Source organism: Geospiza fortis, unplaced genomic scaffold (assembly GCF_000277835.1).
Source record: "Geospiza fortis unplaced genomic scaffold, GeoFor_1.0 scaffold155, whole genome shotgun sequence".
Taxonomy (NCBI): Eukaryota; Metazoa; Chordata; class Aves; order Passeriformes; family Thraupidae; genus Geospiza; species Geospiza fortis.
This window is the reverse complement of record NW_005054592.1, coordinates 364,184-381,503: the sequence shown is the minus strand read 5'-3', so window position 1 is coordinate 381,503 and position 17,320 is coordinate 364,184. Positions and strand designations below refer to the sequence as shown.

The 17,320-nt window shown below is 37.2% G+C and overlaps 1 protein-coding gene across 3 annotated transcripts in view; it reads left to right on the top strand.

Annotated features, from left to right (window-relative positions):
- The window catches only part of TFPI (tissue factor pathway inhibitor), a 34,850-nt gene that overhangs the window by 8,924 nt on the left and 8,606 nt on the right, over positions 1–17,320 (top strand). For all 3 annotated transcript variants that reach the window (XM_031064444.1, XM_005430004.2, XM_031064445.1), the window contains exons 2-4: positions 1,222–1,341; positions 8,651–8,851; positions 14,131–14,169. In XM_031064444.1, the coding sequence (XP_030920304.1) occupies positions 1,227–1,341; positions 8,651–8,851; positions 14,131–14,169 (355 nt within the window). In that variant the 5' untranslated portion in view covers positions 1,222–1,226. The remainder of the gene's footprint in view (positions 1–1,221; positions 1,342–8,650; positions 8,852–14,130; positions 14,170–17,320) is intronic.

Genomic DNA, 17,320 nt, shown 5'->3' with positions numbered 1-17,320 from the left:
AAGCCTTCTAAAGGGCATTGTCAAATTTAAAAATTACCTAAATAGTTAGTGCTGCTCATGATTTCACCAAGAGTTGTTTTTAAGAATTAATTTCCTTTTTATGATATGCTGCAAGCTGGGAAAACACTGAGTATGCAGAGGAAAAAATTGCTAAGTTTTCTAGAGAAATAAGAATTGTGGCTCTGATTTGGTGAAGACCATGCTGTCTTCACAGGCATGTAAACAAGAACACTCAAGACCAAAGAGTGTCTGAAGATGAGAAACTTCCTAGCCCTTAGATTTTTAGGTTTTATTTACTTAATATTAATTAACATAGCCAAAAGAAATTTAATGCTGTACTTTTAAGAGAAGAGGGTAGGGAACTACCTTCTATTCCCTATTATGAATAGGGAATTGATCTGTTGGTAACAAAGAAGACTTTGGGTTTATTTTCTAATTAAAATCCAGAGATCCTTAAGGAACTTTTAGTTAGTTGGAAAATATGCATTTTTTAAAAAGTTAAAGCAAAAGTTTTCTGGAGTTAATTTCATGTGTGCATGCATAACCTTGTCTTTAGCAACATGAACATGCCAGCTGCCATGGAATAGAAGTGTTTTTCTTCTGTCAATGATTGCACTGCTTCAAAGTGAAAAATAATAGCTCTGAACTTAAGTTCTCAGTATTAAAGAGATGCACAAGATACAAAATCCTGCTTAAGGCACTGAAGCCTATGCTACAAAAAGTTCACTGATTCCTCTGAAATACAATTTAGTAATTTGGGAGCTTACTAATTATAAAATGATTAAACATTTGTTTGAAAATGTTGTGGTAATGAATCTAGGTTCTGCAGATGGAGTGAAACTTGAAATGATTTGACTTGGTGAGCAATACTACATTGTGTAATTAATGCCAGGACATTAAAAGTACCAAGTGTTATATTTTGTGTCATGATGTGTTCCAGGACGTGATTTCAGCTGGGGCTTAGAATGAAAGCAGTAGCAGTGCCTCTAACCTGGACTGGAGATGGGACAGGAGACTTGCAATCTGCTGAGCACAGCTGCAGTCCTTGTCTTGCGTTTCATTGTGCTTACAAGAGGTTTATACTAAAAGAGCTCACATTATCTCCAAAGCTCCCAGTTTGTGTGTCTGCCCACAGGGCTGTGCTCTGCCCTGTTAATAACTTTTGCAGAATGCTCAAGGAATCTGACTGAATTTGTCAATTCTCACTTTTATGTTACACAGGAAAAATGAAGGGAAGAAAGAAGGGACGTTCCTCACCTTCACCCTTTATCTTGCTACTCTTCTGTATAGCCAGGCACGCAACTGCTGAGCTGGATGACAGCAAAGAAGAGCATGTTGTGGGTAAGAGATCCTAGAAAACACCTAAAACTCAACCAACAAAAAACAAACGCTCAAACAACTCAAAAGCCCACTATGTTAAAATGCACTGCCGGCATAATTCTGTACTTGAGAACTTTTGTGGGAAACTTTGGAAATTGGGACTAAGCTGAAAACGGTGCCTAGTTAAGAGAGGGATGCTTATAATTTTCTATTAAGCTTTAGCAAAATTGCCTTCTGCTGGGGCTTCTGTTTACCAAGCTGTTTGGAACATCTAATCCTAATCAAACACTGGGTAGATGTCAAGATGATTCCTTTAAAGCTCTGCTTTAGCAGCACGGAAAAGCTCAATGTTCAGGCAAGGAAACATAGAGCTGGTTACTCAGGCTTTATTTCCTCACACAGAAAAAGCAAACATATGATTAATACCATTGTAGATTGATGTTGCTCTGTTGCATGCACAGATCTCTTGAGTCACAGTTAATTTGCAATGTTGGATTTAAAGATGATACAATTACTGTCCTGGTAGTTTTCCTGGGCCTTAACGAAGGTCTTTGTATTGCCCAAGTGATTTGATATCACTGAATAAATAAAGGAGTTGGACTTGATCCTTGTTAATCCCTCCCAACTCTGGATATTCTACAACCCTATGACTAAAAACTCACTAGCTGAAAATTTTTTATAGAAAAGCAGTGTGACTGTTAGAAATGGGGATGTTCTTGATTTTTCGCCATAGTAAAATCATTGTTTACTTCACTGAAATTAAGATTTATCAGAACTCTAGACTGGATATCCTTGTGAAGGGTATTTCAGTTTTTTCCCAAACAATTCCGAGAAAGATGAGGGGAACATACACTGCTGGGGCCACACTAAAGTATTCCTTTTTCCTTTGAGGAAGTGACTTGAAACTGTGATCACTTCCCTAAGCTGCAGAGGACTCTGGAGTGGATGCTATTTTTTGACAAGTCTGATTTTGAAGCGCAAATGAAAGTGCAGCTAAGGGGAACCTTTTTGCTGTGTTTTGTCGTATTTCCATCCAGACTATTTCTCTCTATCAGACTTTTGCAGCAGTGCTCTTTGAGACAGAAATAGTAGTTGTGCACAGTCATGGCTATACTAAGATAGGACCGTGTCACAATTAGTCACTACAATTTAATATATGTGCTGTTCCAGGTTAAATGAATGACTAGAATGGCTGTGTAGTAAAGACTGGTTCATGAAGAATAAACTTGTTTCTTTTAAACTCTGAAGCACAAAAATGCCCTTTTTGTTGGAGGGCAAAGTCAGATTTATCTTTGCCCCACAACTTTTAGTGCTGTATAAATTCTTAGCTAAGCTTGCAGGTCATGAAGGCCAAACCAGCTTGCACACTTTGTCACCATAACAAGAAATCTGATGGCTTAATTTTTTTTCTTCTATTTGCTTTGTTTATCGAAGAAAATAAGTAAATAATCTCAGGGAAATTAAATAGTCATTTTACTGGGGATTATTTTTCCTCTGGTTATTTTGCAACTGGTTACTTAGGATTATGTGACCACTAACTGATTTAGCAAGAGAAACAATTCTAAACTTCTGGCTTTAATTCTGAAGTAAAAACCCATCAGATGTGATGCTTAGACATTAAAGTAGGATCCTGTTTTTGTGACTACTGAGGACTCAGTTGTAGTGTTTATAATAAAAAAGCTTTTGCTGTACTGTTTTCACTAAATATTTAGATTGTTGTTAATTAAAATTTTATTTGTGGTTTCTCAAGATTTAACTTCTGGACTCAGACTTTAAATGTTGAAATTTTGTGGGCTGCAATATCATTGATAACATTTGTTTTTGATATTAGATTATTATAAAGCAATGGCATTTTACTCCAGCATTCCATAAATTTCAGGTATTAAAGGATAAAATTAATTCTGTGCATCCATTATTTTTAATGTCATACTTTTGGATCACATTGAGTAAAAGTGCTTTGTGAATTTAAGAAGTGGGCTTTTGTCTATTTTAATCACAGCAATAATCAAGATTGCAGGGTCAAGCCCAATGTAATAAAAATATTTTTAATTTGTTCTCTTCCAGCAAAATCTGTCATTTTTCCATCAATAGATGAATATAATAAGAAAAATGAAGGGTATAAAAATAACCAGGTTATGCATACTGTTCATTAATCCCTTATGTGGTAGGCAGCACTGTAGCCGATGTTCCAAAGCCTGAAGAAAATGACTCACAAATTGAATGTGCTTTTTATTCATATGTGAAAGCTTGCCAAGAATAAATGTGCCTGCCTCTAAAAAAATGTAGGAAACACAGAGTAGGAAGAGCACTGAACAGTGTGTGGGTGGGAAGCTGTCAAACTGACAAAGATGGAGAGAAAAGAAACAGCTATTCATTAGTGACAAGGTGCTTAGTATTGATACCACTTATCAAAGGGAGACATTGCCAAGGAAGGCTGGAAAGATGACAGCATATCTTTATAATTAAGGATAACCATGGAAATTTTCATAAAGTTAAGAACACATAACCTAAGCAAACTAAAACAAAGTATTTTTACATAAAAATTCAGAAATACTTGTGATCTTTATTCTCCCAATTCATATCTCTGTTCTGAAAAGCAACTCCTCCATAACGCTTACCTTTCATATTTATTGTGCTTCAGGTGTAGTATAGGAATCAGTTCATTTTCCTAATTAAAGGGAAGTCTTTTTATCAAGCAGCCCTGCAGATTATCCACAAGAGTCTGAAAGCCAAATTAGAGTCTTTTGTTATGCCTACATCCAGAGGAAAGGTATTGTTTTCACTGGTACTAATGTAAAAGGATTAGAGGCATCATTCCCCACTCCTGCTTTTGTAGCAGTGCTCTGCTTTTTAGTGAAGTGATAACAGAGCCTTGCCTGGATAACCTGTGCTCAGGGCTGCATCAGGGCTGGCTGCAGCTTTTTGGAGCTCTCTTAGTGAAATGACTGCACTGAAATGAGGAGTGGTGTCCAAACTGTCCCCTTGAGTGGCAAAAGTTGCCGTGAGAGTGACAACAAAGGTGAGAAAGGCTGTGCTGTACAGGAACAGTCCTGGCCCCATCTTGTTTGACAGCTGCAAAAAGCAGGAAGGATGAAGGACTGCAGGAAGAAAGTAGTGACAAAAAATCCCTGCAAGGAGCTCATTCTCATTGTCAGCCATTTCATGGGCATTACTTTGGTCTTAACACAGTCTGGGGAGTGCACTGGCTGTTAAACAGAGCAATGGGTGTATGGTGCTCATGCAGCTAATGTAAGGAAGCCATTACATTAAAACATTTAAGAAAAGGGAGAGGGGATTTTGCTGGGTTTTTTTCCAGTTTTAGTATGGGAAGTAATAACTTCTGTGTGACAGTGAGCATCAGCTGTAATCATTATTTAATGTATTTATAACAAAATGTCTTGGTCTAGGCTAGTACAGTCCTACAATTATACAGGAATTCTTTATGTATCTGGACCAGGTGTCTAAATTGGATGAGTAATAAATATCCAACAGAACCAGATCTAACATGAGAGCTTAAATTAATTTTTTAAATGACACATGCAATGTGCTATACTTAAGGAGGAGAAATAATGCAATCATAAATACAAGATGGAATATTAATGTTGAAGCACCTGTATAACAAGGTTCTATTTGCTGGAAAGTCAATGGAAGTTACAGAGCATTACAAAATTAATTAAATGTTAAAGTGATTAGCATTATAGTCAATGTCAAAAGGCAAGTGATTTTGTGTTGGGTTAAGGAACAAACCAAAGGATAATTATTCCACTCTATTTGCAAGTAGTAATGTGTCAGGTAGAGGATTATATTCAACTCTCAGCAGCACATTTTATCAGGAATCCAGACCAATAGGAATCATTCAAATAAGAGTTATGAGAGGATTAGAAAGCAAGGCCAACAAAAAGATGAGAAGAAAGGAGTTTATTTAGCATGGAGATAATTAAGAGGAGACAAAATCTTCCAATAAAAAGAGAATGGGCAGAGGTTTGGGCTACTGAACTGATGCTGTGAGTGCAGGGCAGCTGCTGCATCACCAAGGCTTCAAGCAACCAGGGAAGCAACTGGACTTGGAAAGCCCAAAATCAAGGTTGAGAGTGCAGGAATCAACTTTCTCTCCTTCAACAGCCTTGAATTGCAAGACATAAATGATGGATTGGAAAAACAAGACTGATTCGCCATGTGTGTATATGTGACTTTCAATTATTTTGCCTATGCATGAAGTAAAAATTATTTAATATATAATAAAGAATGTTCAGGCAGTATACTACCAAAAAAAGGGCTGTCTTACAAGGAGAGTAGTGAAATCCTAGAGCTGACTGCTTCAGATTGCTTGGAATTTTACTTCACTTGGATGAGAAACTCCATTAACATTCATTCAAGTGTTATCTTCCTCTGTTTCTGCTGAGGAATTTTCACTGACTTTCCTGACAGACATCTTCACTAAATGTTATATCCTGTACTTTTCACACAGCACCTAAAATGTAATAACACTTTGTCCCAGTGTTCAAGAGCAGAGGATGAGTCCTTACACTAGGAATTAATTTTGTCAAGGTATATTCCACAAATGAAACAAGTACAGGCAGATATGTGTCTATGGGCAAATACTCCTGCTTGCCTTCTCATCTGCTGCTCTAATCTGAGAAGGAAAGCTAATTTTATATCATCTGTGTGAGTTAAGTGCTCCCAGGTGTAAAATAATGGGGAAGCATTCTTTCACTGTTTCCAGACAGAAGAATGACTCAGTTCCGACCAATCCCTTGGAGACCTCTTTCTTCAGAGTCACTTGGTTACTGTTTGGACTTGGAGGGTTTGGCCCCTGGGGCTTTGATAGGGTACAGATTTTACTCAAACTATGGCAGCTTTCTAGCATTCCTAGGAAACTGAGTGATTGCCAAGAAGTGTGAAACAGTCATTATGTTCTCAGCAGATGTCAGGACATCTGACAGTGGTTAGCAGCATCCCTGTGACTGCAGGGGAAAGGCCTTAGGAGGTAACCAAAACAATGATTTTGTTCTGTGGGTCTGATGGGAAGTGGGCTAGGAATGGAGAGCAGAAAGTTCCCAGGATGAACTCTGCTGAGCCATTTGTTCATCCTCTTGGTGTAGTTTTGCAAAAATGTTTGCATGCTGTTTTTGTTTGGATAGCCCACCACACTGGGATGGTGCAATGCAGCAAGAAAATGAGCTGACATAACCATGTGTCTGAAATGTTGGTGGTTAAGAAACCTGGTCAGTTTTCACAACCTCTTGTAGACTGAACTGGGTCACTGGCAGAGGTCACAGAGGGGATCTCATTTCTGGGTGCCAAGAAAATGACGTGTTCATAAACCAGCTGCCAGCCCTCACCCCCACCACATCTGAGTTGGATTGGTTCCCGTGGAGCTTTGAGTGTTTGATTTTAACATTTCAGGAGTGAGTTCATAACTTACTGAAAACTTTGGTGTTTTTAAGGCATTTTTTTCCCTGGTACTGAGCAGGGGAAATCCAAAATTTCATTTTGCAATTCAGTATCCTCTCAACTTTTTAAGCTGAGCATTTTAAAATCCCTTCCAAAGGATTCCCAAGCCTTTTGGAGAACTTTAGACCCTTTGAAGTCCAACTTGGCATTTTTTGTGATTTCTAAATACTAAATCTTTGTGGACTCAGAATTCTGCTAATGAATTCTGGAATCTTGTTTACCAAATCTAACATCTCTTATAATGATTAATTTTATTTCATCAATATTTCCTATTATACAGTCTTCAATAATGTTTTCAAATCTATATACCCAGCTTCAAAACCCAAAAATGTATTTTCACCAATATTCAATAAGTCACAAACTATTTTGGGGACTGAATATTTAAATAGAATTTAAATTCTATTAGTTGAGTCCTTTTTATATGTATTTTTACATCAAATGGTTCACTTTTGGAAGATCTGATTGTGTGCTATGATTGTTCTGTTGGTAGTTATTGTGTAATAGAGGTTGTTAGTTTTTTCAAGGACTTAAATACTATTGCTTAAAAGATTTTAGTGCTGAAATTTGTTTATTTTCTGTAGGTTTAATAGTCATAAGTGGCTCAAATGGAATAAAACTAGTAAACTTCTGTGGACCTCAGTACGTATGAGGATTTATGTCAGTTCTTTGATTTTAATTCAAAGTTCATCTAATAAGCTCAATTTTAGATGCTAAAATTATATATCCACAGAGCAGGTGGGTAGTAAGTACACAAGTTCCCCTTTAACCATGACATAAAGACTGATTTTCATGGATTCTTTTAATTAAAACAGGAAATCTAAACTAGTAAGAGTAGGAATCTGTAATGATTACATGATCATGTAAACTCTTGCCTTTTTTTTTTTTTTTTTCCTCCTTCCTGGGCCACTGCAAAGAGCACAGATAGATATATTTGCATATATGTTCTGAGACATCTGCTGTAGGTGAATGAATGAAAAACTTTAGGACTGTTCTTCTGGCTCCTATGGCAAGCCCACAAGCTCTGTAGAGTTTCCAAAACCCTCTGCCTTGGAAATACTGCCTTGGAAAAGCAAAACAGAAAAGTATATTAACCATATATTTGTAAGGGAACAGTATCAGGAACTGGATTGTTGACCAGAATTTCCTTATAGACATTGACAAGGTGAAACTTTGCTAGTGTTCTTCACAATGCCTATAAAAATTTATCTAGAACATTCCCTGACCTAATATATATTGAAAGACAGAAATGACACAATTTTAAAAGTTTCACCTTCATTTTGCCTTGACTTTCTAGTTGTTTGCAGTTGAAAGCTGTGCTGTGAGAAGGGTCAGATGAAAGGAAAAAGTGTCTGGTGCCTGTCAGTAGTGCCAGCAGGGCTTGTGTCCCAGAGCAGTGCCATCTGACAGGAGAGGGATGCCCTCTGCAGGCCTCTGGCCATCCCACACTGCTCCCTGGCAGCTCCTTCATGAGCCAAGTTCTCTGGGAGCAGCGCATGGAGGAGAGCCCAAGGAATGCCTTCTGCCCTGGTGGTCTTTGTGTCTTTGTGTGTTTTTGTTATTCAGCACTGCACCCCAGCTCCTGTGACTCAGCCACGCTCCATAACTGTTTAGAGGTTTGTGATGAGGAGTTGAAGTTTATACTGTGAGCTGTTTTGGTGGAAAATTGAAGCCACACATTTGAATTGATCGAATGGAATCTGTGTTCCAATGCAGATGATGTTTTTCTTTCTACATCTGTTCGGTGTGCTGGGAGCTCTGCAGACAGATGTTGTGCAGTGCCTCTCTAGCAGAGCACACAAGCAACCTCATCTGGGAGTTACACCATGCAGTGTGAAGCAAACTAACTCGGCTATTCTGCTTCTCCCCTGTGCTCCAGGCGCTGCTTTGCCTCCACTGAAGCTGGTGCACTCGTTCTGTGCCATGAAAGCAGACGAAGGCCCGTGCAAAGCCATCCACATCCGATATTTCTTCAGCATCAAGAGCCGCAAGTGCGAGGTGTTTGAATATGGTGGATGCCATGGCAATGAGAACAACTTCCTGACGCTGGAGGAATGCCAGGAGAAGTGTGTGCCAAAAGGCCAGTACCCATTCTCTCACCCTCCTACCAAGCCTTCATTTGCAGCTGTTATTTCTCATTCACAAACCACTTGAATTGGGGAAGTAGAAGCTCTCTTCAGTTCCTATTATGACAGAAATACGATTCCTCTAATTATGTTCCCAAGTAGGCTGTAGTCATCTGAATTATTTTACATGGTGTGGAAAGACAGATGGGTTTTGTAGTGTACCTGTGGAATAGAGACACCATGGCAAGGAATCTTATTTTCTAGCTAGAGCCCTGTTTTGTATGAGTTCTTAAGTGAAATTGATTATGAGGCTGGGCTAAGCTGGTGGGTAGCAAAGATGTTCTTTATGGCTTTCAAAGTGTCTAACACAAGTTTTGAACCCAGGTTTGTCCTTTACTTGAGAAGCTGATGGAAGTTGTGCAAAATTTTGGCCGTCTTCTCTGTTTCAGCATAGTTACTACTACAGTAGTAGATAATTCTCATTAAAAATGGCAGTTATGGCTATTTTTCAACTTTATTTTATTGAATCCTCCTCAGTTAATCATTGGAAAAAAAGAAAATGAGATCTAACATATGATACACAGCACAATGTGCACCAAGGGCTTTGTGAATGCTGGTTTTGCTATTAAAATTCATCCTTGTAATTAAGGTTTTCAGCATTGTACATATTCCTCACACAACTGGATGAAAATTAGAAGACTTGTATCTTCTAGGATTAGCATAGGCCACTTGCAAGCACAGCAAGTTCTTATAGGTTACAAAAAACACTTCCGAAAAATTTCGGATTAGAAAATTGATTTCAGAAGCTCCTATTTGTGTTTTCTGAGCAAAGCTGACTGCATATGTGACAAGGTAATTTATAGCTTCAGTTTTTGTCTGGCAACAAATATACGTGTCTCTTACCTATTTTTCCATCCCTTCCAGAATTCACATCTACATAGTGTTTAGGTCAGGCTTTAAATCGGTTACATTGTCTGTTTTTTAGCACATCTGTATTTCCTGATCAAAAGTACTCTGTATCTTGTTGCTAAATTTATTTAGAAGTCTCAAAGTAAGTATCTGTCTCCCAGTGCAGTGTTACAATAATGGCTGGAGCTGGTTGCGCATTACCCAAAGTGGTATTTCAAAAGCGTTTCTAGTTTTAATGCCTCTAATTTTATCAGTCTGCAAATGTTAATAAGCCATTTCCATATTCCTTGAAAGCATCCCTGGTCTCAATGCTTCTGGTCTTTCCTAAGAGGAGACTTCACACATTTTATTTACTCACCACATATTAACTCATAATATGATTTACCTTTCAGCTCTGTTTTTCTGATCTGCTCGTGCCACCGTAATTTCTGGTTCAGTTAGGTTTTGCTTTTAAACAATGGTATCCTTATAAGGCTCTTTCTATCAGCATAGGAAAAAAAAAAACAACAAAAACACTACAAAGTTTCACTAAGGACTTGTCAAAGTCAAAAATGTTCCTCCATTTTTTAAGTGGATGAAAATTTTCCAGTGCATTTTACTCTAAGGATTAATTTGAAACTTACCTTTTGATGGTTTCTGGACAGATCCTACTAATAAGCCTCAGAGACCAGAGGTGCTCCAGGGAAGAAGTGGGAAGGATCAGTCATAGCTTTGCTCTGTTTTCAGATTCAATACATCGATAAACACAGTGGTAATTATAGTAAAATAATATTAATTATTAAAATGGCATCCCATCAAGAAAGAGGTATGTGGAAATCACAATTCTTTAGTTACTAAATAACATAATCCAGCATTTCAAGTAAAAAAAAAAAAAAAGAAAAAAGGATGACATGAAAAAAACCATTTTGCCCTACATTCAAGCACACACAAAATTCAGGAACCTCTGTCCTGAATTGGATCTGAAATGGATCTTAAGCAAAATCTTCCTGAAGTGGCTGGAAAGAGAAGGAACCTAATGAATTTCTTTTTATGTTGAAGTCTCAGATACTTCCAGAAGTGCAGATTACTGTTTTGGTGCTCATTTACGTGTAGTTGGTATCTTAGCAATTGGTAGGGATAAAAGCTGTTTACAACACTGTTCCTTCTCCAAACTATACTTTTTTTGTCTTTGATTCATCATACCTGAGTTTTAAAAAAATACCAAAGTAAGATAGAATTCAAGTCATGGGTTTTAAAATCTTCCTTACAGACTATTGTATGGAAGCAGATCCCATTTCTGGGCAGAAAATCAAAGAAAGAAGGAATTCATTACAAATCATGAATCTGTTTCTAGTTATGACTCCACCAAGTTTAAAGAGTAAAGTCTTTCAAGATAAAAAATTGAAAATTATTGTTTCCTTGAATAGCATTCAGTTTCAGAAAGGCCTGGAGTCTAGGATGTGAATTAGCTCTTTGTCTGACACCAGGCTGGCTCTTGGTGGTTTCCAGCTAGTGTTTGGTTTGGGGTTTCAGTAGGACCCACAGCATCTTTACCATGCTTGGAGTGGGGTTATTTGCACCTGCCAGAATCTCATCCAAAACTTGACATTTCTGCCACAGGAAATTTGGAGTGTTTGTCCTCAATTTCAGTTTAAATGCTAAGACAGAGGAATAAAAAGGAAAAGACTGGGCTGATAGATGCAGAATTTGGAATTAAGTGTCCAAAAGCCATAATCAGGTGTCATGAGTGAAGATTTATCACATTATTTCTTGCATCTGATGCTGCTGTTTTCAGAGAATAAGCTGAGTTGGAAGGGACCCAGTGTTACTTTGATTCTGAAACACATTTTGGATCTGGAAAAGATCTTCTAGACCAAATCCTGTACTGGCATATATTTGGCATAACTCTATAGCATAAAACTGAAAGTTATTTAAAATGAGAACTGGCTTAGTGTCTCCATCTTGATACTCAGCCCATACCCTTTTCTGTGTATGACTAACAGTGATCCAAGACTCTCCAAGAGCTAGATCTGCTTGGAGGAAGAGGAGAAACAAAGGCTCATGATCTCTGTATTCTCTGAGTGGATAAGAGCAGATAAAATGCTTTAGTGTTACATACAGTATGCTGCAGATCATCAGGCATAAAGCAAAGTAAACCCTTAAATTAATCCCTTTTGCTAACATAATACAGCAAAACCCTGTATAATTCTGTGAATTTTTATTAACTCTAACTCTGTCTGTGTAGTATTGTAATATATGGTTGTATTCATCTTATTTACATTTCCAGTATTTATTACTGTAGGAGATCATTATTTAGTGACTGTGGACATGAGTCTGGAGAGTATGAGTGACACAAAAGTGCTTAGAAATAAAGAAAAATCTGAAATACTAGATTATCAGTTTGAAGAATGTGAAGAACAGTATGATAAAAAATAAGCTCAAGGGCAGCTACCTAACATATGCAAAAATTCAGTAGAAATAATGCGATCAGTCAAAGTTTTTGATTTTCAATATTCAGCACAAATACAAGAATAAATGAGCCAGCATGAGGGACTTAGCAGATCAGGATAACTTGTTAACAGTTTGGAATCAATAAGGCACCAGAAAGAGCTGATTGATGTCAGTACAACAGAGTTGAGAGAGCTCAGCTGTGTTCTGGCCACTCTAAGGCTCTCCAAGACAAAGTTCAGATTCAAGATGAGTACTTCTCAATCAGGCTTCCTAGAAATCAGCTGTATTTTTTATTTCCTGTGCCCAGTACTCACAACTTCAGGCAATGAAGAAGTACTTTCTAAGAGGAATTTGCCTATAGGTGCCATTGTTTACTGGATATGAGTATAATCTCAAATGTCACTTTGTGTCACTACCACAAAGACCTTAATTTTCAAGGCCACAAATATAAATTTTAGGCTACTTAAGCTTCTTTCTATGGGAAAATACCTGCTCTGATAAATGGTTCTGGTCACAAAGGCAATTCTAATGTCTATTATTTAGAGTGGATCTGCTAAGAAATACACTTTGTTTACAAAAAAGAAACCAATTCAGATGTGGATTTGGATTTTTGACTGAAACCAGAAGCAAAAACAGCGTTGACATGGTACTAGGATTAAGATATTCCAGGCCTGTATAAACTCACAATGAAATTTTCCTTTTCTCTGCCAGAAGAGTAGAGATCACATGCCAAAGTATGATTGCTGATTTTGCCCCGAAGGGGACAGCTGAGTGAGATTAGTGAAACGGCCTGACGTGCGTGTCTGTGTTTAGGTCATGGGTTTAAATGCTGAGGGCCAAGCCTCCTACTAATAGGAAAAACTGGAAACCTGTTCAAAGAAATGCTACGTCACTCTGAAGTGCGTGCCATGCCTTTAATATTTTTTAAAGGGTAACAGCTGCATTGTCCCAAAGGTGGAAGGAAAAATGTGTCATGACAGAATTTCTACCCAATAGATCTGCTTTGAAAATATAACATCAGCATGTTTCCAGAGAAAACTAGGGTAGAATTATGAGACAAAAGGGCAGTAAAGTACAAAACAAGAATTATGAAGCAATGCAAATAAGGTGACTAAGGCAGAGTCCAGAAGCTGCTGGCCACCTTTCTTTCAGCTGTCAAAATATTGTCGTCCTTTCTCAGACATTGTACTATTGGCTCTGCCCTTCAACTCCTTTGCAGTTTTATGATTAGACAGTCTCCTACAAGGAGAAGAAGGTTCGTTTTCAATCTCTAAAAAGGAATTTGGGGTTGAATTTAGGTACCCAGTTTCTTGAGCTGATACAATAAAACCCAGGCTCCTGCATTAAAAATGACAGTAACAACTTGGCTGCAGATCGTTCAGAGAGAACTATGCAGACAAAGTTTTAATCTACAGCCCCCTGGGATACCTGGGGATAATTGGCCAGTTGCAGTTAATTAATATCATTAACTGCATGAGTAAAGCTTCACTCAGGCCCTAGGTGGCCGAGCAAAGGGAATTGGGTAGGATGAGGGAAGCCTTACTGTCTCCATCAGCCAGCTCCACAGCTATGAGCAGTATTAGTAGCTACAGCAGTCAGGTTGTTAGTCTGCTAATTACTCCTCTTTTGAGGAGTGAGATTGCGTGATGCAGGATCCTGGATCCAGTAGCAAGAGGGGCAATTTCCCTGTTCAATTCTAAATTGGCATAATTTGATTTCAGCGCTTGCTATGTTGTCAAGTTTCCAATACAACAGGTCTTACTATACAAGGGAAATGATAGTTCTCCACAATGAGCTTTTGTGCTACTTCCTGAATAAAGAGAAAAAGTAAAAGGAAGAAGTTCTGTTTTCTTGCTTCTCATTGCTCACTGTCACTGCTAAACACACTAGTATCACAGGTGAGACTTAACATGTCTGCTTTTGCTAAATACTTTTATTTTTATTTTTCTTGCAGATTTTCCTCAGAAGATGGCATTAGCAAAAAATAAGAAAGGTAATTGTATTTATATCATAATTTAAGATTCCTCTACCACAATAAGGAATGTATTTTCTTCTTTTGTTAGCTCAGAACAGTACATAGTTTATCTTCTAACAAAAACAGCAATGTCAGTTTAAAATGAGTTCTTAGGTCGAATCTTCTTCTGTCTTCATCAAAGAATTTGAGGACAGTTGTGGTCACTGAAGATGGTAGCTGCAATCTCTTCTCCACAAAATAAATACATAATTTCTTTTTTTTCTGTAAAAAGAGGAACTCAGCAGAGATTCAAGCATTGTATAATTAGCCACGACGGGGAGCTCTTATCATGTATTTTGAGAACAAGCTAAATGCTTTGTACTAATGCCTTTTTACTTTTAGAAAAGTAGGAAAAAATTGCTCTGAAACAGAACTCTTTAAGCATTGTCTGTGGAGGAGCTACCAGAGGTTAGGCCAGATGCCCTAATTGCAAATCAAACAAGGGAGCAAGTTATCCATTCCTGAAGGGACAGACTTTTAACAGAACTTTAAATTCCTGATACCCCAGAATTCCAAAATAGCCAGTGCTAAAGTATTGGGAGTCCCTTACTGGAACACTGTTGAGGAAACTGATGTTCCTAACAAGGATATTTCACTTTAACGCTGAGTAGAGCTTGTGAAGACTTACTCTACCCTTCCCCTTGGCACATTGGCGACTCACCTGGATGGGGCCCGCTGTGGGCAGCCAGAGCTCCACAAACACAGACTTGAGTACACTTTTTCACAAGTCAGCTCCTCTTTTTCTGCTTCCTCTGCTTCATCCCTCCTTCCACTTGGGGCTTCTTGAATGGGTGTGCTCTTTGCAACTTGCAGAAACGCAAACATTTGCATATACATTTTGAAATAGACTATAATCAAATCATCTTTCCAGAATGGTATTTGGAATATTTTCATATGAGATGACTGTTTTCTTTTCCTGTTTTCTACTGTCTTTTCTATTCTTAATGTGTTACAAAAATCAGGATTATATTGTGGAAGCTACTAAGGTTGATTTTCCACCCACGCTGCAGACTTTGGCCCTACTTCTTGTAAAGGCTGACCCTAATTCCCTGCTTTTAATGACAAACCAGAACACATCCTGTAAAATTCAGCCCATGGCTATCATCAGCATTATGGTACATGTACTGTTGCTTCCACTAATGTAGTTTTGAATATTGAGCCTTTAGAGAAAGATGTGGCATTTAGAAGTACAGTACTGGTTTTTGTGGTTAGGATTATATTGCTTTCATGAACTCTCTCATCAAAAGTGGCTATACAAGTTAGCTATGAGCTCAGCTAATTTGGACTTAATTTCATTTGCAAGAACCTGCAAGAACCATTTTAATATAAGACTATTCTAAATTAAAGACATCTCTTTGTAAGACTCCATCATAATCCTGTAGCCTCCTTTGCATACTCTTATTTTTACCTGCCTTCCTTTTTCAGTTAATAGCTATCTAATAATCCCTTTGTGTTATTTCACAGTATTTCGCAATGTTTGATGAGAGATTTTTTTCTGTAGCTCCTGCTATCTGTGAGCTCCTAGGAGATGGAACAGATACTCCTGCTGCTCCCTGTCTAGGCACCTGCCTCACCTCTGTTTTCAGCTGAGAGCACAGCATGTGCCTTGCACGTATTTCTCATATTTATGGCTCTGTGTGGGCCCAGCTTTCTGAATCTGTGCACATCAAGTGCTGCCTCTGTGTAGTGAGAGAGGTGAAGCACTTGAACTGTGGATTACATTCACTGGCAGAGAATGAAATTTGTAATGAAGAATCAATTTTCAGCCATTCAGGAATGCTGAAAACAGCATTTGGTTGCTTTATTCAAGAATATTTTAGTGATTTCAGAATATTCAAGAATATTTTAGTGATTTAATTTTGCATGCTGAAAATTATTTTTTTCTGCTCATGAAGTATTATAAAAATTGAAATGCAGTATATTGACAATTCTTAGAAAAACACTCGTTATGAGCCATTATAATATTTTGTATAAATTCAACATGTGCATCAATAGCCTTTAATAATCATCTTGTTCTAGCAATGAATTTGAATATATACCTACCTAAAATAGGTGTTATAGGATTAACTTCTTTGCAAGTTGATAACCTACTTCTAAAATGTTAGGAATTTCAAAGCAATTGTTATATATATATATATATATATATACACATATATTAATGACAGCTGGCTGCACACCATTTTAGTCTCAATATTTTGTTAATTTTCACAGCTAAGGAAGGCCTTTATATGTTACACCTGCTAGGATTTTCTTATATGATGTTTAAGTAGACTTTTCTCAGCAAGTCAGATCAGACAAGAATCATATTTGTAAATATCTGTTAGCAAGAATCTGACAATTCCTCCACATATATTTCTGTATTGTTACCATGATTTTAAGCATACTATTTAAAAAAAAAAAAAAAGCTGAATACGGTGAGGAGTTGACTTTTGGGGATTGTCATATGGCTGTGTGTTTTTCTTCCCTGCCAAAGGATGTGATATCATGCTGTGATATTCAGTCAAATTATGCAATATTTTTGTTAACTTGTCCTTGGTTGATATTGTAGTTACTGGTTGCAAACTCAGAACTGAGGCTGAAATAATGTAGGATAGCTGCTCTGTCTCCCTGTTTCCAGCATCCTTTTACAAGGATAAACTGCCCTAGACAAACTGCACTGCTAGATATTTTTTCTGTTCTATTTTAAAACTCCTTCCTTTTTTCTTCTATTTGAGCATTGCTTTGTGTTAACATTGAGTGAAACATAAATAACAAGGGTGTATACTTAGGTGCAAGTGATCCAGCTGGGGTTCAGGTCTTCCTTTAAATCAGAATAAAAACTAATTTTCAACTTAGAATGTCAATGTTTTGGAATTTTAAAGGACTTATTAGCTGACATTTTTCAAGATGTAGTTTAGTGGCTACTTGAACGGAGCAATGAATGCCCATATAATGTTCCAGTGTAAATATAAATAATTAAATATAGAATAAAATAAATAATTACTATAATTAAATAATATATCATGATACAATATATTTATAATTTTATTTACTAATTATTATAATATTTAGTGTATTTAACAGTTTCTTCATATAATTATTCAATTAAATATGATTATAATTAAATCTAAAACAAAAAGCACAAAAAAGC